Genomic DNA, 21,998 nt, shown 5'->3' with positions numbered 1-21,998 from the left:
ACTGAGGTGTGATAGTTCATTTTATGTGTCAACTTGGCTAAGCCATGGTACCCAGATATTTGGTCAAACACTGATCTAAATGTTGCTGTGAAAGTATTTTTTAGAAGAGATTAACATCTAAACCATTAGACTTTGAGTAAAAGCTGATTACCCTCCATCATGTGGGAGGACCTTATCCAATCAGCTGAAGACCTGAAGAGAAAAAAAATTGAGGTGTCATCTCTTTCTCCTCCAAAGAGGAGGGAATTCTACCTCTTCACTGACTTTGAGCTTGAGCTGCAACATCAACTCTTCCCGGAGTCTACAGCCTGCTGGCCTACCCTGCAGATTTTGGACTTGCTCGCGCCATAACCATGTAGGGCAATTCCCTAAAATAAATCCCCCTCTCTCTCTACACACACACACACACACACACACATACACACGCACACACAGACACAGGCAGACAGACAAACACACACACACACTCTATTGTTCTTTTTCCTGAGAACCCTAACAGAACAGGTAAGGTAACTTGGCCAAGGTCATAAAGCTAGTACGTGCAAGATCTGGAATTCAAACCCAGGCACTCTGAACCCAGAGACTGTAATTCTTAAGTCACTGGGTTCAGTGATTCCTGAATGAAGAGAAAATGTCAAGTTATTTACTCACCAAGTAGACATTGTTTGCTGATTGCAGTGAATAGTACAAATGCACAATGAAAGGACTTTTGCTTAGGGCCAGGGCGTCCCTCTCAGCTTGAACTTGATGAGTCATATTTTTGTTGATCATGTCTGCTTTTTTGACAACCTGTAGTATGTAACATGACAATAGACACATCCATTTTATTTTTTATGACAAAGTATTCTCAGGTTTCCAAGTTGCCATCATGAAAACAATCAGAGAGAGAAAACACAGATGTTGTTTGGACCTCACATTGCCAGCGGGAAACTCTGCTAGAAAAACAGCTAATATGATGAAAACAAAACAAAACTTTGTTAACTTTTTTAACATAGAACTGCTTATCTTGGTATCAAGTGGCAAAAGTATCACATCCCTTTTGATATGGAAAAAGATGTAAGCAAATGCTCCCTGACTACCCTACCTATTAGTAGAAAAAAAATTCTGTTCTGCTGTCCTTACAACTAAGCCAAAAGATAGTAATGTTCCTAATACGTCCCCAGATAATCAGGAATGTAGGCATAGAGAAATAGTAGCTAATTCATTTTTTAAAATTTCTGGTTCTTTGATGGATGGAAATAGAAACAGAAAGAGGAAGAATGTATGCTTGTTTGCCTGGGAAAAAAATTTCTTAAAAATGGTTAGAGTTTACTGAAACTTAATAGTCTCATATGCTGTGTTATAGAAAATAAATAACTACTCTTAAAATCTCAAGGTAATTGGTAAGGAAGCAAAACGATAATCTACATTAAAATTGGAGCACTAGGGCTTCCCTGGTGGCGCAGTGGATAAGAATCTGCCTGCCAATGCAGGGGACACGGGTTCGATTCCTGGTCCGGAAAGATCCCACATGCCGCGTAGCAACTAAGCCCATGCGCCACAACTACTGAGCCTGCGCTCTAGAGCCCACAAGCCACAACTACTGAGCCCGTGTGCCACAACTACGGAAACCCACGCACCTAGAGCCCGTGCTCCGCAACAAGAGAAGCCACCGCAGTGAGAAGCCCGCGCACCGCAACAGAGTAGCCCCCACTCGCCGCAACTAGAGAAAAGCCCGCGCACAGCAACGAAGACCCAACGCAGCCAAAAATAAATAAATTAAAAAAAAAATTGGAGCACTAAACTGAATAGTTAGTAACATTGAGATCAATTCTCAGGAAGATTACAAGTCAAAAAAAGGCATATTTCTTCCAAAGATTCAATAGAACATGTAATAAAATCATTAATACACTGTAAATTCCAGCCTTAGAGCCTTTCCTTAGAGCCTTAGAGCCTTTGAAAACAAGGGAAACTGACAAAGCCAGTCTGAAACATGATTTCACCTATCATTCCACTAGATTGCAAGCTCTATGAGGGCATGTTCGTTTTGTTACCACTGTACACAGACCCTACACACAAAGCGGATATTCACAAATACTTATCAAAAAGTGTATTGGTGTCTTCATTTCAACAGCTAATAGTGACTGGTTAGTATAATAGAAGGAAACGCAAAAAATCTTGGGAACATATGAAGCGAGGGAGAATTAATTTCAATAGGGTGGGTCTGAAAGGTCAGGAAAGGTTTGAAGGGGGGCTAAGATGAACCTTAATACATAAATAACACAGGTGGAGAAGAGCAGAGAAGGGTGGAAGGAAGGCACTTAAGGAGGAAACAGAATAAACATAAGTTTGGAAGCAAGACAATACACAGAATTCAAGGACTAGCCAATTGTCTGGCGTGGCTAGAACATAGAATATGTAGAAGATACAGTGGAAGTTTAGAGCCAGAACTTGGAGCATGACTGCTTTCCTAAGGAGTTTGGACTTCAGCTTGCATGGCACAGTCTAAGGAATAAAATAGTGATTCCAGTTAGGGGCCTGTTCCAATAGACTAGGTATAGAAATGAAGGCCTGATGAACCTCAAAAACATCATGTCAAGTGAAAAAAGCCAGATGCAAAAGACCATATATTTCATGATTCCATTTATACGCAATGTCCAGAAAAGGCAAACCTATAGTGATAGAAAGTAGACTGATGATTACTTGGGGCTAGGGGTGTTAAGGGGGGGAGACATTGCAGATGAGCAAGAGAGGTCTTTTCAGGGTGATGGAAATGTTCTAAAATTGGAATGTGGTCATGGTTACTCTATCTTTAATTTACTAAAAACTGAATTGTACTTTTAGAAGGAGAAAGAAAGAAAGAAAGAAAGGAAGGAAGGAAGGAAGGAAAGGGAAAGAAAGAAAGAAAGGAAAAGAAACAAATGGAAAAAATGAAGTCCTGTACTTGGGCAGGCTTGGGAATGGAATGGAAGGGGTAATACGAATGAATATGAGACAGAATTGACAGGCCTAGTTGAGAGAGAGAATGTACAGATGAAGTAGAGAAAAGTTAAAATGACTGAAGTTTCTAGCTTGAATGACAGAGATGGTGGTATTATTACATGGAGAGAAGGAATACAGGAGGCAGTTAGGTGGAGAGGATTGTTCGAAGTTAGGCAAGCACAATTCCGAGGTGCCTGCTAGATATTCACACAGCAATGTCCGACAGGAAGTTGCAACTGCACCAGACTGCTGGGTTCTTTCCTTTATCACCATCACTCAGTGCTGAGATGTGAGTAATCTGAAGCTATGGGAGTGGATGAGAATCAAGAGTGGCCAGAACAGCTTCAAATATATTGAAAGCTCTTGAATGCTTTGGAATGATATATACTACTGCAAGGATAAAGGAGTGATTTGGGACATATTTCAGCTTCGTCTTTAAATATAAGTACATTCTAGATTTATAGAATGAAGAGAAAAGTGGGGTTTAATGAGATCTTTTGGTTATATAGGTCAGAAGTTAATCTACATCACAGCATGCTGACTACAGTTAATCCTACATTGCATATTTGAAAGCTGCTGAGAGAGATCTTAAAAGTTCTCATCACAAGAAAAAAAATTTGTAGCTGTGTCATGATGGTTGTTAACTAGACTTATTGTGGAGATCACTTCGCCATAGACAAATACTGAATCATTATGTTGTACACCTGAAACTAGTAAATGTCAGTTACATCTCAATAAAAAAATGAATCTGTCAAATGGATAGAATTAAAATATAATATGGAAATAACTGTTTCAAATTTAAAGTTTCAACCCTAATCATGGTAAAGCCCAAATTAGTAAAAAGGATTCAGAAGTTCTGGCGTCTCCTAAGCTTTCGTGGTGCGAAGAGAAGGGCGGGGCAGAGGTGGCACCGACTTGCCCGCTCTGCCACCCCAAGTGAGAAGTCATCCCGCAGGGCTCCGGAGGTTTCAGCGAGCCAGGCACCCGTCTAGTCGTTCCAGCGGCCCTGGGGCCTGCCCAGTTCAGGGGGCGGGAAGGAGGGCCGAAGGGCCGGTCTGTTTCGCTTTCTTTATTCCTTGACTCTTACCTTCACCGCGTACAACCTGTTGCCTTTCTGCCCCAGATACACCTTCCCGAAGGCGCCGCGGCTAATGGGCTTCACTATGGTGAACTCTTCAATGGAGGGAGGTCGTGGCACCGGGATCCTATTCACGAACTCCCCTGTCGGCGTGCCTCCTCCACTCTCCATCTCGCCGCCGGCGGTGGTCTCCACAGCAAGCCAGCCCGTATGCAAGTCTCTGTCAGCGACCAAGGCCCCTTCCGGAGCCCAACTCCCGCCAACTGGTTTCAAAGTGAGGCTCCGCCCACGCCGCGCTTCGGCCGTGACGTCACCCCGTCGCCGCGCACGCCACGCCCAATCCAGTGCGGCCCCGCCCGTGTCACCTGCTCTGCGTCGACGCAGAAGCCAATGAACTTGAAGGCGGGGCAGCTGGGAAATTCTTGAACCAACCACAGACTCTTCCAGGGTGACAGCGGCTCACGTACCTCGTTTGTAGGGACAGGGGGCGGCACAAATAGTTCTTGGCAGACGGGGAAAGGGATTACGGAGGCTTGAATCTGAATCGAGGGATTTGAAGAGTTTTCTCCCGACCTCCAAACGAGGCTGGTGGCACCCGGCCCTCATCCCACTTTTTTTTGTTTTGTTTTTTAAACTCCTTTGCGGCCTCCCACCCGCGGGAGAAACGTAAACCAGTTCGGTCTGGTCCGTGAAACAATGGCCAGTGAAATCACAGAATGTGGAGAAACTGGATGAGCAGGATGCGCATGACTGGTCCTGTAATTTGACATTTTAACAGGATGTAACTTGCCTATCTGAAATAGGAAGAGTTATTTATTGTGGGGAAGATAAAGAGCACTTAATTGTAGCAAACGAGCTTATTAATAGCTCAAGGCCCAGTCAGAACAGGAAAATATATTGGAAGTATTGATAACGAAGCTGGAGAAAGATTTAACAGGGTCCGTGTCTTTCCCCTTTAAAAAGAAAACTACAGCCAGTGAGCTTTGGGGCTCCGGCCCGTGCATTACTCAACGTGAACGTGAACTACCTTGGGGGGCGTCAGCTGCCCCCTAAAAGGCGGAGCGTTGACGCACGCCCCTGGGTGGTGGCCTCACCTGCCCCGGAAGTACTGTTGCGTTAGCGCCTTGCCTTCCGGGGCAGATTGTCTGTCTTTGCAGCAGCTGTAGGCAGGGGAGGCCATTTTCCGTTTCTAGGAAAAGTGAGGGCGAGAGGAGAGAGAAAAGAAGGGGAAAAAAGGGCTCAGCGCCTCCCCGCCGGGCCGTGGACAAGAGGGACAGTTTCGGCAGGCGGGTGAGGTCGCTGACGGCCTGGAGAAGATGTTTTCCCTGTCGAGCACCGTTCAGCCCCAGGTGGGTCCGGCATCCAGTCCATTTTTCTCCCCCCGCCCTGCCCGCGTTTGCCGTTTGCGTTTCTTGGAAGTGGTTTCTCTTAAGGGATCGTAGGAGGGAAGCGTTTAATCCAGTTGGAGTCCTGGGGTTGAGAAGGGATCGGGGCAACGCTGAGAGTAAAGGGCTGACGATGAAGCAGAAGCAAAATACGAGCGTGATGGAGACCTTGGCTTATCGATTTGATTGCGTGGAATTTTTGTTACGGAATCCATCAGGCATTGTTCAGTGCTAGACATTCTGGGGTGGGGGTGGGGGTGGGGAGGGGGCAGGGGGCAGGGGAAACGTCTGCCGTAGGTGTAAAGGGAGCAAGTGATGTTCCTTTTCCATCCTTCGCCTCTTCAAAGACTTTTGTCTTCACAACCCCGATTCTCTACTCTTTCTTTTAAATGGAATTTAACCCAAACATGCTATAAAAATTTGAATAATCTTCTATGAATGCTTTCTTTTTTTGACCGAAAGTAACTAATAAATATATATTGATATATTTAAGTTATTGACTGCTTGCACTTAAAATTTTGATTCAGCCTCCTCCCCATCTTTTCATTTTTGAAGCAAAAGGGCAGAGAAAAAAGATTCCAAGCGTTTCTATTTTTAATTCTTCTTTCAGGAGTAATCACCGGTTACAATGTTTTGTTCTAAGTTCATTTAAAAATCTTTTTTGATGGTGACATTTTAATTTTTTTTTTGAGAGTTCTTCACAGTTTTCCAAATAAACGGTTTTTGAAAACATTCCGTTTTAGAAATAATTTTTGACGTTCTTTAGTTTCTTGGTTAAAGCATATAATTATGTCCCTCTGTGTAACCTCCACTCCCTTTTGTTTTGTTTTGTTTTGTTTTGAATTTTGCTAGTACTGGTGGGGTAATAAAAATGAAGTGGTTAGTTATTTATTGGGCATCAGTAATGTGCTAGGTGAACAAAGCAAATGTGGAATCTTGATGATATGAAGTAAAAAATGAGTAGGAGTTAGCCAAGTGAAGGGTGAATAGATGTGAACAGGTAGACAGAACATCTGGAGGTTCTGAGATAGTGACAAGCCTAGCTGATTGGAGGAATAAGAATAAGGCCAGTGTGGCTAGAGCGTGGTAATTAAAGGGCCAGTGACGGAAAGGAGGTTGGGGAGAAGACTTGATGCAGATCATACAGGGTGTTATGATAAGGGACTTTGGACTTCATTTTAAGTTTATTGGAAACCACTGAATACTTTTAAGCATGTTAAGGAGTAACATGATCAGATTTACATTACAGTCTATTACAGAGTAATAGATTACTCTGGCTTCTTGCTGTGTGGAGAATGTGGAAGGACAGAGTGGAAATGTTTTCAGTTTAGGATGTTATTACACTAATCCAGAGAGGGATAATGCACCGGTAAGTGGTGACAGTGGTTATGGAAAGAAGGGGATGAGATTTATTTTGAAAAAAGAACAGAGGGAATTCCTTGGTGGTCCAGTGGTTAGGACTTCATGCTTTCACTGCCAAGGACTGGGGTTCAATCCCTGGTCGGGAAACTAAGATCCCAGAAGCCGCGCGGTGCGGCCAAAAAAGAAAGAAAGAAAAAAGAATAGAATTTAATGAGGAATGATGGAAAGAGGTGTTTCTGGGTTTGATCAGCTGGATGCAAGTAGGTGTTATTTACCAAGATGACCGGTGTCTGGAGGAGTCCTACCAATCGTTTGAAAAAGAATTTGACTTGGGGCTTCCCTGGTGGCGCAGTGGTTGAGAATCTGCCTGCTAATGCAGGGGACACGGATTCGAGCCCTGGTCTGGGAGGATCCCACATTCCGCAGAGCAACTAGGCCCGTGAGCCACAACTACTGAGCCTGCGCGTCTGGAGCCTGTGCTCCGCAACAAGAGAGGCCGCGATAGTGAGAGGCCCGCACACCGCGATGAAGAGTGGCCCCCGCTTGCCGCAACTAGAGAAAGCCCTCGCACAGAAACGAAGACCCAACACAGCCAAAAATTAATTAATTAATTAAAAAAAAAATTTGACTTGGCTTGCTGAATTCAATATTAAACCTTTTGAAACTGAACTGCAAGAAATTGATGTCAGGAAGATCCGATTTTAGGAGAATTTATCATTAGCTGAATGGAGTTGGTGGTATGCAATGTCGGTAGAGGTAGTGAAGGAATTTTCTGTACTATAGGCAGTCCTAACTGGACTCATGTAGGACCGTTATATGACACAGAAGTTCAACCTTTTCATTGAGGAGAGATCAAACCATCTTTTAGCAGGTTAAATTCTTTATTGAATGAGAAGAGGTACAACTAATTAAAATAAAACTTTTCAAGGTTATAGACAGGAAATTCCCTGGCGGTCCAGTGGTTAGGACTTCACACTCTCGCCGAGGGCCCAGGTTCAATCCCTGCTCGGGGAACTAAATTCCCACAAGCCGCACAGGGAGGCCAAAAAAACAAAACCAAAAAATGTATAGACAGAAAATATGTATCTCAAAATAATTTCATTCCTGTAGTTTTTTGTTTGTTTGTTTGTTGTTCTTGTTTTTTGGTCACGCTGCAAAGCTTGTGGGATTGAACCCAGGCCCTCAGCAGTGAAAGCATGGAGTCCTAACCGCTGTACTGCCAGGGAATTCCCTGATTCTTGTAATAGTTTGAAAAGAGCTTATCGTTTCTTTCTGACTGTAAAAATAATACAAGCTAATTGCCAAAAATCCTGAAAAGAAAAATATAAATAAGAAAAATCACCTATAATTTCATCACCCCAATAGATCACAGTTTAGAATAAGTTCTTTCATCCTTTTAACTCTACACAAATATGTGTATGCATACTTTTAAAAAAAATGTTACATAAAGGTTTACGGCTCGCTTTTTTTCATTTAAAAAACAATATTATGAATTTATTTCTGTATCAATAACAGTGGGATGAAAAGTCTTTAAGTGAAATCTGGAGTCAGATTATCTGGGTTAGAATCCTTCCTATAGTACTTTCTTGCTGAGAAAGTGTAGTAGTGTGATAGAAACGTAATAGTAACTAATGTTTATAGCTGTTAGGAGGATTAAATGAGATAAGTAAGGTACATAGTTCAAAATGTGGCATATAGTAAGAGCCCATTTAATTTAATCATTTACTCAACAGATATTTATTTAGCATCTACTGTGTGCATTATTGTTGCACTGGGATACAGTATTGAATGAAATAGAGAAAGTAAGGTAGAGAAAAATAAAATATGAAGTGTTAAGTTATATTAAGTATAATGTAAAAACAGTTTATATTAAATAATTTATAAATAAAATAGAAAAAAATAATAAAATAGAGGAAAAAACCCCTTGCCACATGAAACTTATGCTCCAGTGGGAGAATGTGGTATAATAAATAAAAACTATTTGGTCTTTGTTCCCACTTCTTGGCACAGAGCTCCTAAAACCCTTGAAATTTCCTGTGTGATGGGCGTGTCTTTATTCTTAAAGCCCCTCTTTGGATCACACCTGGATTTACGCTAATGAGGTGACTTAGATTGGGGTTTCTAGTAAACAATATATAGGTAAATAAGTAAATATATGAAGTGTGTTAGATAATGAAAATGTCAAGAAGAAAAAATAGAGCAGAGGAAGGCAATAAGGAATATTTTTTAGGGGAGGGTTGCTGAAATCTTACATAGGTTGTCCAGGGAGAAGATGCATGAAAAGATGACTTTTGAGTTAAGAACTGAAGGGAGAGCAAACTATGTGACTAACTCGACAGGCGGGAATAAACAGCAGTGCAAAGTCCTTGAGGTGAGGGCCTGCCAGGTGTGTTCCAGGAACAGAAAGGGGGATGCCGTGGTGGGAGCAGAGAGGAGGAAGGGGAACTTAGTGGTGGATCAATTCGGAGAGGTGATAAAGAGCCAGGGAGGGCTTTCTCTGTCATCGTTATTAGGACGTTGACTTTTATTGTGAGAGTAGCCATTGGAGGGTTTTGAGCAGAGGAGTGATGAGATATGACTGGCTTTAATAGAGCAGATTCAGAGAGAGAAGTTAGGACGCAGTTGTAAAAATCCACATATAGATGATGGTGACTTAGAATAGGGTGGTGCAGTGGGGAAGCTGAAAAGTATAAAATTCTGGGTATATGCTTACTTGTTTCATGTCTGCGAAATATTTCATTTTTGTGGTGGTATCATTTGTGTAGCCACTCCCCTATTGGACATTTCTAGCTTTCCACAAATTTTCAAATATTTTGATGAAAACTGTCTTCTGTGCATATGCAAGCATAGATCATTACTTACTAGATTATTTCCTTGGAATAAATCCCTAGAAGTTAGATTGCTCGAATGGTGAAATGTATGTATTTTTAATACTTTTGCTGTATATAACCCCTATACTATCCTGAAGGGATATACCAGTTTTCTTCCTACCAGCAATAATCTGAGTATTTATAATTTTCAATGTATAGTTTTGATATACGGTGTATATTTAACTTTTTACAATACCCAATCCTGACAATAACAAGTTTTTTTTCTGTTTTTATTTTAAAAAGCACTACTTATTTTCAACTTCTATCTTTTTATAGGTTACAGTTCCTCTGAGTCATCTCATCAATGCCTTCCATTCACCGAAAAGCACATCTATTTCTATCAGTGCATCAGTTTCTCAAAACCAGCATCGAGATGTAGTGTCTGAGCATGAGGCTCCCAGCAATGAGGTAATAGTTTTTACCCTGGGTGTGTGAGAAAGTTTTTTTAGTTTAGTACATTGTAAACATGCCTGAAATAACTTTCTATGTTTAGGCATTTGTAACAGGGTGATTTCTGTCTTCAGCTTAATCTCCCTTAATCTCCCTTTTACGTTTAAAGATGTCCAACTCTGGCTTTGTTGTACATATAGAAATATTAGTTTATTTTATTTTTAACATTTAATTTATAAAAAATTTCATGTGGCAGTGTATTGGTATTCACTTCCTACGTTACTGCTTGTAACGTTTAGATATTCTTTTGTGTTGCTTCAATGGTAGCAGGGAACCTACAGTTAACTACAGTTAACTCCATAATTCCCATAATTCTCAGGAAAGATAGAATAGCAAGAAGTTATCATCTACTGCCTTATAGGAGCTTTCAGTGTAATTGAACAATTAGAATATAGATACCTGAAAGTGAAATGTATAAGCTATGAAACCATACCTTGAGTATTCAGAGAATTATAAAATCATTGTGGCCTAGGATATAGCGAATTCCCAACCTAGGAACCTTGTGTTTACAAGATTCATTAATAAGATAGTTGCTTGTAGCTCAGAATACATTTTTCATAGTAAACATTATAATCTACAGTTAAGTTTCTCAGAAGCCTCTTTAACCATAAATAGCTTATGTTCTTAGTCCTGATATCAGGGGCTATGGCAAAGGACAGTAGAGGAGGAGTTGAAAAAAAGTTTGCGGGACTTCCCTGGTGGCCCAGTGGTTAAGACTCCACGCTTCCAATGCGGGGGGCCCGGGTTCGATCCCCGTTTGGGGAACTACAATCCCACATGCCATGTGGCGCAGCCAAAAAAAAAAAGTCTGCTTTTGGTGGGGGTGGGATGGGGGGTGGTTGTGAGGTGAGTCTTGGGATACAATTTTACTTAGATGAAAAGTTTGTCTTTATGCTTTCTTTTTTTTTTTTCTTTTTTAATTAATTAATTAATTAATTTATTTTTGGCTTCATTGGGTCTTTGTTGCTGCACGCAGGCTTCCTCTAGTTGCGGCGAGCGGGGGCTACTATTCCTTGCGGTGGGCGGGCTTCTCATTGCAATGGCTTCTCTTGTTGCGGAGCATGGGCTCTAGGCATGCGGGCTTCAGTAGTTGTGGCACATGGGCTCAGTAGTTGTGGCTCGTGGGCTCTAGAGAACAGGCTCAGTAGTTGTGGCACACGTGCTTAGTTGCTCCGCGGCATGTGGGATCTTCCCGGACCAGGGTTTGAACCCGTGTCCCCTGCACTGGCAGGCAGATTCTTTTTTTTTTTTTTTTTTTTTAAAGTATTTATTTATTTATTTATGGCTGTGTTGGATCTTCGTTTCTGTGCGAGGGCTTTCTCTAGTTGTGGCAAGCGGGGGCCACTCTTCATCGCAGTGCGCGGGCCTCTCACTATTGTGGCCTCTCTTGTTGCGGAGCACAGGCTCCAGACGCGCAGGCTCAGTAATCGTGGCTCACGGGCCCAGCTGCTCCGCAGCACGTGGGATCTTCCCAGACCAGGGCTGGAACCTGTGTCCCCTGCATTGGCAGGCAGATTCTCAACCACTGCGCCACCAGGGAAGCCCTGGCAGGTGGATTCTTAACCACTGTGCCACCAGGGAAGCCCCTGTGCTTTCCTTTTATATTTTCTGCCAAATTCCTATTGCCTCTGTCTATAGGCAATCCATTCTTGTCTTCTGTTGACACCCTTCTTCCAAGTTACAGCCCGAGAGCTTTCCTAATGATAAGACTGCATGTATCAAAATTGCTACATGCAGTAATATTATGTTCATTTTAGAAATTTTGGAAAATATTATGCAGGTAGAAGAAATTAAATTAACCTATGATCCTGCTTCTCTTTTTCTCACTTGTACTTTTATATTTTATAATAGTTGGATCATACTGTTTATGCTGATTTAGATTTTGCTTGATCATTTAATAGTCTTAAGAACTTTTTATTCCATACATTTTCCTTATTTTTAATGACTTTCAGAGTGTTCATTTTATGATGTTCTGTTGTTGGAAATTGTTTCCAATTTTTTGCTGCTCTAAACAACTCCATTTGTACTCTCCGTGGTGCTAAATGTTTGACTATTTCATCAAGTGAAATGGCTAGGTCAGTAGTGAAGTACATTTTGAGGGCTTGAAAAGTAGCTAAACTCTAGAAGCCAGTGCTGAGCTTAAGACTAATGGTCTCAAATACAGAATTGGTGTCTTATCCTCTGATTTACCTTCGTTATTCCTATGGTTTATCATTGATGACTGTTTGTTATTGCTTCACAAACATTTTCATTCTTCTTAAGCATCCTCCATCATCTCTACTCGCACTTCCTTTGCTCTGAGGTTACATTGCTTTCACCAGGTCTTGCTCATCCAAACACCCACTTCACAGCGCAAGCAAAAAACTTTCAACTTCCTTCAAGCTACTGACTTCTTTTCCTGTTGCTTTCAGACTTCTTGAAAAAGTAGTACTCTGAACTTAATATCTATTCTTGCTAAACTTTTATTCATACTACATCCCATTGTAGTTTGGCTACTACTTTTACCATTTTATAGACTTGTTTTGGTATATTTTGTTGACTTCCTTAGCAGTAAGTACAGGCCTTTTTAAAAATCCACATCTTTTTCATCTTTTCCTTATCATTTGACCTTGCTGAACATCCACTGCTTTCAAAATACTTTCATAAATTGAGTGATAACTACATTGATGGGTTTTTTTTTTCTCTTTCTGTTTTGCTGGGCTTTTTTATTGCCAGCCTTTTACATAGTGTGTGTACATTTATCTGTAATCTAATTTTCATTTTGCATAGTCTCCCAGATTGTATATCTTAATGTCTGTATATATTTATATGCTGATAACTCCCAAATCTATCTCCAACTCTAAAGTATCTCTAAAGTTTTAAAGTAGTTATCTGGTGGCTTATTAAAATACCCCTCTGGATGGGCTCCAAGGACCTCGAAATTAAGATGTCTAAAACTGAGCTGCTTCCCCAGATTCCAGTGTAGTTGATCTTAGGGTGGTTTTAGCCTCTCTTCATCAGTCTGGGTCCAACCAAGAGAGAGAGACCACATAGTCATTTGAACAGTGAATGTTTAATGTAAAAAATATATAATTTTTTAGTTAATATTTTAAAAACCCTGGTCTAACAGGGGATTAGAATAACTAGGGATTGGCTAGTAATAAGTAAAGGAAATTCAAATATATAGGACTTGCGGATTCAAGAAGCAGCTAATCCTCCCAGGACTGAGAGCTTCCCAGGAAGAGTTCTCCACCCCTGGGCTGAGGTTCTGAGGTTGTTGGAGAGGGCATGGCCTTGGCTCACTGAATGGCACAGGAGTCACTGGTGCCGTGCCAGCTGAACCTGATGGAAATCTGCCCCCTTGGGTACCAGGAGAAGCTGTTCATGGGGATGTGTGTTACTGGAAAAGCTGCTGGGTACTGCTGGCAACTGTGCACTGTAGGAGCCAGGCTTTGGAGAAGCTGCACAAGTGGCAGGAACCACTCCTGGAGAAACCATGGGTGTTACGTTGCACACAGGAGCCTGCTGAGTGAACACAATAGCCTGAACCAGGAGCAGAAACTCCTCCTACAGTGCCTCTCCAGTGCCCTCTACTGACAGCTTAATGTTCTAGCCAACAAAGGAAAAAATATTTAAAGGGCCCAGATCCATGAACATGGAGCCAAAAAAAGGATGAAGAGGAGCTAAGAGACAACAAATCAATAACCAGCACATCCATCCAGAACCCTTCTCCCTCACAATCCCTATACTTTACTGGTTTCTTCAAATGTCTGTTGTCTGTGACTTGGTATTTGCATCCTTCTTAGGGCTCGGTTCGGCTTCATACCATTTTTCTCTTGTTACATTAGCCTTGTGTTCTCCAGCTTATCATCTTTGTCTTCTATTTTCTTCCTATAAAACAAAACTAATGATATTAGCTATGGAATTAAATTCAAACAAGGCTCTTCACAATATGGCCATAGCCCATCTTTCTAGTGCTTTCTTCGGTCACTAAACTTTTTACTGCATCTCAAACATTCCAAGCCCTTTGATGACTTTTTGTTTGCCCTTTTCCCCAAGGTTTCTGCCCCCATCATTTGTGAATTAAGTGTTACTTCAGTGAAGCCTTATCACTTAGGAAATTAGTTGTTGTGTTCTCTTACGACTTTTCAAAAAATATCTCTGTAATAGCAGTTACCTTATTGTATGATAATTATCATATTCATATGTACCTTATTTCTCTTTATGTTCCTAGGACTTGATACTCAATATGTAAGGGGCATAAATTTCTGTCTTAGTTAAAAATCTGCATTTCCCTTTGTATTATAAATAGACTTTTTGGTTTCCCCATTTTAAAAGATAAAATATCTTTGTAGCTCTTGAATATTGTAGTCCTTCTGATTCCATTATAATAATGTGCTTTATATTCTACAGTTTTTATTACCTTAAAAAGCACCTTTTAAGTATTTTATTTCATCTTGCCTTTATCTTACTGTATATCCTAGGATATGTAGATGAGCAAGGCGTCATCTCTTCCATTGATCCATATTATCTTGTTGTGAAATAGGCAGGATATATTTTATAGTCATTTTCCTAATGAGGAAAGGGATTCTAAGGCTATGAATGACTTGTCACAAAGCTAATATTTGACAAACTCCTGAACATCAATCCAGAGCTATGTAATCTGGGGATCTGACTACACAAGTCATAAAAAGTTGATGCTTTACTTGGTCTGTTTATTTTTGCTCTCCTTACTTGAAGTTTTAGCTGTTTGGGGCTTGTCCTTAGTGTCTCCCTGTCAGCTCATTTGGACAAGAAAATAGCTCACCCCTATCCTATTTCTAGTTATTTTAGAACTGTTTTAAGGTGAGTGTATTTTCTTGACTGGTTTTCACACATCTTCTACTTTGTTTAATTTCCCTCCTTATTAGAAGTTAGATATGGCTAACTTAACAGAACCTTTCAGTTCAAATAAGAATCTCAGCAATTCTTTATTGGATGGGCTTTTGTTTATGGTCATTAGGGACTGGAGGAAGCTTTAAAGCTCCATAGACTGGTGATACTATTGGGAATATGATTTTCTTAACCTGTCAAACCATGTGTCAAACCTCACATGACTGACCTCAGTAAAACTAGAACTAGAAAAATATTCATACAAATTTATTTTTTAAATATTTGAAAGAAACAGGGAATCAATACATTTGTTAGATTTTAAAAATTCACATTGTTTCAATTGATAAGTACTCTTCAAGTTAAATAGCTTGATAATAATGCTTACTTGAGATAAACAACAAGGACCTACTGTATAGCACAGGGAACTGTATTCAGTATCTTGTAATAACTTGTAATGAAAAATAATCTGAAAAAGAATACATATATTTATACATATATAAGTGTATGTATATATAACTGAATCACTGCTGTATACCTGAAACATTGTAAATCAACTATATGCCAGTAAAAAAATAAAAATTAAAAAATAGTAATGCTTACTTGGTTGAATTAATCTTTTACAGCCTATACTTAACTTAAGGGACCTTGGATTATCTGAATTAAAAATTGGACAAATTGATCAACTGGTAGACAGTCTACTTCCCGGAATTTGTAAGGACAAAAACGTTTCTTCCCATTGGCATACATCTCATGTATCTGCACAGTCCTTCTTTGAAAATAAATACGGTAAGTTAATATATTTTGTGTTCCAATGAAGGTAAGCCATTCTAGTACTATTGATAATTTAATTGATACCACTTATTAATACACCTCTGGTTTCCAGTGTTTCATTACATTGTTGATTAGAGGTTTTTTGTTTTTTTTTTTTTGATTAGAGTTTTGAAATTGTCTCTAGGAAATAGCAATTTTTTGTTTCTCCGTGCTCTTAGCTAAAAGTAACTTTAGCTAGACATATATATTTTTACCTCTTGGTTTGAATTTAATTTCATTGGCAGCTATATTTGTATATCATATAAAAAAAGATAATCCAATGGACAAGTGATAGACAGTAATGTGATGAAGAAATGTGATTAAATTTGCAATGCTTTTAGATAAAAATATCAAAAAGCAGAGTCATATATGGACAAATGAAAGGCAAAACTCATTTTGGTTTTTCTAATATTCAGTAAAATTATTTGTTGTATTTCATGACTTTTTTGTTTGTTTGACAGAAAATTTACTTTTTACAATTTCTCTCCAGGTTGCTTAGATATATTTAGTACTTTACGGTCCTCTTGCTTGTACAGACAACATTCAAGAACTCTTAAAAGAATTTGTTCAGATCTTCAGTACTGGCCAGGTATGAAGCAACAGTTGTATTTATTTTGAAAAAAATAATAGATTTATTTAATCTATTCAGATTTGTCTTTCTTAATGATATTAATGATTAGAAACATTCATTTGTAGCTCACAGTAGAACTTGGAGAATATTTGGAATCAACTAGTTTGGGTATATCTGTGTAATTTTTAACCTGGGAAATATAACTAGATTTTGAATGTGAGTGACAAGTGCCACAGTAAAGGAAACTCTAGGGAGCTCACCTATACCTGCTCCAAAACAATTAAGCACATTTGTTTACTTCTCTCATTTTCAAAATCCCATTGCAATGACAAAAAAAGATAAAAATGAGAAAAATTCAGGGCAGCAGCAGAGGGGTTTTGTAAATGGGCCAGAAATTTGATGACTTTCTGGAACTTGTAAAGTAGATGAAACCCCATTGATATCAAAATCCAATATGTATTCATTCATATTTATTTAATATCAGGCACTACTGATAGGTGTTAGGCGAGAGTGATAGTTATATAACTGAAAAAGACATATGTTATCAACCCTCATGACGCTTATAGTAGAGTGACATGAAAGAGGTGTGTAATGCTAATTCCAGTAGAACTTAGGAAAAATCCCCAAGTTCTCAGTCAATAATAGTGAGCTCTGGGGTAGATGATTTAGTGAAACAGTTGAAAGATTGCGAAAAGTGGGCCAATCACAGAACAGATCTGGCTTGCAACTTTTAGACAGAAGAACACATTTGTAGTAAGGTGTCCGTGTGTGTATGTTGAAAGGGGACTTCTGGTTTGAGGGTTGATGCCAAAGAGAGAAACAAGATAGTAACCCAGGTTGCTTTGGACTTGAATCATACACTAAAGGTACCCGCTCATTTACCATAAGTCCATGTTTTGTAGTCTAAATATGTTTACCACTTTGATAGTTTTGAGGACACCTGTCTGCAGTCAGTACTGATCACTGTATTCTTCTTTACAAATACAAATGGTTTGCAAGAATCTCCACATGTTTGAGGAAAATTTATAGCATGAAGGAGAGGCACCACGTTGGGCAAAGAAATCTCTTTTGTAGTTCTTTGAAGAAATGGTTAATGTAGAAGACAGAAGAATACTTAAGAAGGATGATACACTCATTTTTAAATATTCAAGGAAGAAAAAAACTGAGCATGTATTAGGGTATAAAAAAATCTTAATAAATTTTCAAAAAGTTATAACTCAAAGGTTGGATTCTCTGATCATATGATAAAACTGAAGTCAAGTAATAGAAAAGATACCTAAAAAAAATTCCTAAATATGTGGAAATTTTTAAAGATACTTTTCTAAGTGTCTTGTGGGTGAAGGGAATAGAAAACAAATTACAGACAATTATTCCTGAACCACAGTGAAAATCTGCATATCTAAATCTTTGGGTTGAGGACAAACTGAAGCTGAAGGCACTGTATGAATTTTAGGAAATAAGGAAGATGGGAAATAAATTGATTAAATATTTATTTTTAGAATTCTTTAAAAGAACGTGAGAAATTAATATGGATAAGACATTAAATTAAGTGAATATAATGGCAAGAAATGGTTTTACTTAATTAAATCAAGAATAAATTTAATTTGAAAAGAAAATAGAACAAACAGTCTGATTAAGAAATGATGAGAAAATACAGTGTTAGAAGTGAAAAGTGGGAACTGTCACAGATAATGAAGATTTTAAAATTATAATGTATATAATTTTATATTGTAAATAAAAATATGTTGAAACAGATAATTATTTGAGTTATAAATTATTAGCAAAATTGACCCAGGAAGAGATAAGACAATAACTATAAAATTTGAAAGATAATATCTTTCGAATATAATCTCTTTGCCCCAAAGGCACTAGGCTCAGATGGTTTTATGGCTGTATTCTGTTTTCCAAGGTCAGGAGTCTTCCTGTTATTTAAAACTTTTTTAATAAAGAAAAAGATAGACTAGGCTTCCCTGTTTATTCCATGAGATTACTGATACTAAAATATTAGTACAAAAAAGAATACAATAGATTAATTTCACTTAATATAGATATAGAAATCCTAAGTAAAGTCTAAAAAAGCACATATAGAAATATCCTAAAAAATATGATTAAGGAATACAAGAATGATTTAACATTAGGAAGTATGTTAATTTATCATGTTAATTGATTAGACAAGAAAAGGATTATTATTTGTGTATGATAAAAAGGCATGTGATATATCCTAATTATTGTGCTTCCTAAAAACTTGTAGAATAGATACTTTTAAAATTTCTGAAGTGTATCTGTTAGGTTCTCATTAATATGAGAAACAGGAGGTCTAGTATCCTGTTTTTGTTCAGTAATTTGGAGATCCTGAAATATCTGATTAAAAAGAAAAAGGAAGTTTTATATAAGTTAAAAGGGGCAAAATTATAATTAGGTGATAACGATTGTTTACCAGAAAATTCAATAAAATCAACTGAAAGGCTGCTCTGGTGCCATAGAAGATAAATGCATAAAAAGCAATAGCTTTCTTATATCCTAGCAATAGGTTTTATTTACAGTTTGTTCAAAATCCATTAAATCTTGTATCCTGACAAGAAATATGCAACATGATATATATATACACACACAGATGTATATATGTATGCGTATGAAACCTGACTGAAGGAAATAAAAGAAGAGCTGAGTAAAATAAAGTGAGAGAGTACTGTAGTCCTTTTCAGAAGAACTTAGTGTTCTAACATTATCAGTTTGCACCCAGATTTTCTGTGCAGCTCCAATCAAAACTCGAAACATTGGTTAGGAAAATAAAGAAGTTGATTTTAAACTTGGGCATAAAAAGGGAATCAGATTATTTTCTTACACCTTTAAAAAGTTCCAAAGAACTGAAAACAAGTAGAAGTATTAGATGAAGTCAGTAAACTGCCTTTAACATCTTAGTGTGAGGATGAGACTCTTTAATCAAAGCACAGTGAAGAAAACACTAAAGATTAAAAGACATGGCTTCATTAACCTTACAGATTACTGTATCACTTAATTAAAAGACAAAGACATTAAAATAAATGTTTGAAATATACATGACTAAAAGTATATATAACATCCATATTCTGCAAATGAAAATGGAAAAATATGAAAGGTCATGAGTGCTCAATTCACTAAAGAAATAAAAATAATCAATAAAAATTAAAAATGTTTTCAAAAATTTTCCTCACTTCTAATCTGGAATGCAAATTGAAACAAAATGTTACTTTCTGCCCATCAGATTTTGTACAAATTAAAAAGATTTTTATTTATATTCAGTGCTGCAAAGGATATGGAGGAAAGGACACTCATATTCATTGGTGGGTGTATAAATTCTTGACAACATCCTTTTGGAGGACAGTTTCTTAGTGTTAAACAATTCAAGTCTCACAGTGTCACTTTTAGGAATGTAGTCTGTGTGTGGTGAAAGATAACATGTACAAGATTTTTAACTGCAGCATTATTTTTAGCAATAAAAGCTAGGAAACAGCTAATGCCCATAGTAGGGAAGTAGTTGAGTAAATTACCATACCCTGATAAATTGGAAAACTGTAAACAGCCATTAAACTGAATGCACTGTCTGACCTTTTCTGAAAAATGTCCATGATAAATTGTTAAGGGAAAGAAGACAATTGCAAAAAATTATGTACTATTTTTATAGAAAGAGCATGTTTTAATACATAGAAGTACAGTCATGGAATTGTTCAGTTGGTTACTTCTGGAACACTTCAGCACACTTGTAATTAAAGTCATTAAAACGGGTTGAATCTGTAAATCACCTTTACTTTTTCTTGGTAATTTTAAAATGTAAAAACAACAACAAAGAACTGTGTTAAAAAAATAAGATAATAACTAGGATGTACGGGAATAGTGTCAGAGTTTTGATTATTACGTACTTTCCTTGTAAAAATTTAAAATGAGAAGTAAATGTGATACTGTTTGATTCAGTTTTCGTACAGTCTCGGGGTTTTAAAACTTTAAAATCAAGGACACGACGTCTGCAGTCCACTTCTGAAAGATTAGCAGAAACACAACATACAGCACCATCATTCGTGAAGGTAATTAGACCTTTTATGCTGTTGTTTGAAAAAGCAGTAATTTTCAAGTTATTAAAAAGAACCTTCAATATCTGATTTCTATTGCTGACTAATAGATTTTCTTCGATCTTTCCACTTAGGATAAAGGATTAATATCCTGTGTAATCAATATAGCTAGAACTTTCCTGGGTGCCAAGCTTCTCTTTCCATTAGCCTATTAGACATCTTCCTCTGTTGTTTTTTTTTCCCTATCAATCTACACCTGCTTATGTATTCTTGGATAAGTAGCATCCACCCAAGCTAGAAACCTGCTGGACAGCTATGATCTGTCCATCTTCTCTCACCTCCCACATCCATTAATCACTAAAATCCTGTTGATCCAGCCTCTTAAGTATTTCTTTCTTTCTTTTTTAAATAAATTTGGACTTTAAATTTATTTATTTATTTTTGGCTGTGTTGGGTCTTCGTTTCTGTGTGAGCGCTTTCTCCAGTTGTGGCAAGCGGGAGCCACTCTTCATCGCGGTGCGCGGGCCTCCCACCATCGCAGCCTCTCCTGTTGGGAGCACAGGCTCCAGACGCGCAGGCTCAGCAACCGTAGCTCACGGGCCCAGTCGCTCCGCGGCACGCGGGATCCTCCCAGACCAGGGCTCGAACCTGTGTCCCCTACATTGGCAGGCAGACTCCCAACCACTGCGCCACCAGGGAAGCCCAAGTATTTATTTCTTAAATCTGTCTTCATCCCCAGTTCCACTGCATAGATAGACCGTAGTTATTTCTTGCCTAGATTCCTCTCATAAACACTCATTTAGTCTCCTTGCCTTTAGTTTTGCTACCTTTAGCCCAGCCTCCAGACTGCCATCCACCAGACTGTCTAAAATGTATCAGTGTAATGGTTTTATTCCTCTGCTTTATTGTCAGACTTCTGCCATGGTACATATGGCATTTCATCATTTGGCATTCTGCCTACCATTTTTGTGTTCTCATCTTTCAGTGTGCCCCCTCCTCTCCCCCTACCCTCCTCCTCTCTTGGTTTTTTAAAGTCCTGTCAAACAAGATTGTTTATAGCTCTTGAGCACTAAAGGCTGCTGTTTCATGGCTCTGTCAAATTATTCATGCTCTGTGTTCCTGTGGTTTAGCTATGCCATTCTCTGTAAGGCCTTTACTGACTTCTTAGGTAGCATTTGTTTTACCACCATACCTAGTACCTCTAACATAGTATCAAAATGATTTCAAAACCTCAGTTATTTGTGTATCTCTGCCCAATAGACTGAAAACATTCAGATGATTGGTTATTTATCTTTACATCTTCAGAACTTATACAGGACCAAGTATATGAAAGGTGCTCAGTAAACATTTAATAAATGAATGAGGTTTTTCCTCCAGCAGAAATAAAGGAATGTGACCTATTCTAAGCCATTAGAACCCTAAGTCAACATGTGACCTGTTAACTGTTTTCAGTATAGTTAGTGGTCTTATGTAGAGAGTTTCTCTATATTAATTGATGCAAGTATAGGGTCCAGTGTTAGTTTCCTAGCCATTGATTATTTATTGTTGAGTCTTAATTCTTCACATTGACAGTAAAAATTTTTAATTCTAGAATTTTAATGAATTTTTTTGTGA

At 38.4% G+C, this 21,998-nt stretch overlaps 2 protein-coding genes across 11 annotated transcripts in view; one reads left to right on the top strand and one right to left on the bottom strand.

Annotated features, from left to right (window-relative positions):
• The window catches only part of MASTL (microtubule associated serine/threonine kinase like), a 75,068-nt gene extending 70,605 nt beyond the window's left edge, over positions 1–4,463 (bottom strand). For 7 of the 10 annotated variants that reach the window (XM_082449707.1, XM_082449706.1, XM_082449710.1 and 4 more), the window contains exons 1-2: positions 4,049–4,320; positions 652–789 (exon numbers count right to left, since the gene is read on the bottom strand). In XM_082449707.1, the coding sequence (XP_082305833.1) occupies positions 652–789; positions 4,049–4,210 (300 nt within the window). In that variant the 5' untranslated portion in view covers positions 4,211–4,320. Of the gene's footprint in view, positions 1–651; positions 790–4,048 lie in introns of all 10 variants that reach the window. The other 3 variants (XM_082449712.1, XM_082449704.1, XM_082449711.1) reach the window with 2 other exon arrangements.
• A 708-nt stretch (positions 4,464–5,171) lies between these two features.
• Positions 5,172–21,998, top strand: part of YME1L1 (YME1 like 1 ATPase) — a 33,089-nt gene continuing 16,262 nt past the window's right edge. Inside the window, exons 1-5 of the mRNA XM_082449726.1 lie at positions 5,172–5,388; positions 9,933–10,064; positions 15,581–15,743; positions 16,258–16,356; positions 20,290–20,399. Coding sequence (XP_082305852.1) covers positions 5,356–5,388; positions 9,933–10,064; positions 15,581–15,743; positions 16,258–16,356; positions 20,290–20,399 — 537 coding nt within the window. The 5' untranslated portion in view covers positions 5,172–5,355. The remainder of the gene's footprint in view (positions 5,389–9,932; positions 10,065–15,580; positions 15,744–16,257; positions 16,357–20,289; positions 20,400–21,998) is intronic.

The sequence above is a fragment of the Balaenoptera physalus genome, assembly GCF_965194825.1.
Source record: "Balaenoptera physalus genome assembly, chromosome: 2".
NCBI lineage: Eukaryota > Metazoa > Chordata > Mammalia > Artiodactyla > Balaenopteridae > Balaenoptera > Balaenoptera physalus.
This window is presented reverse-complemented; position numbering and strand designations above follow the sequence as displayed.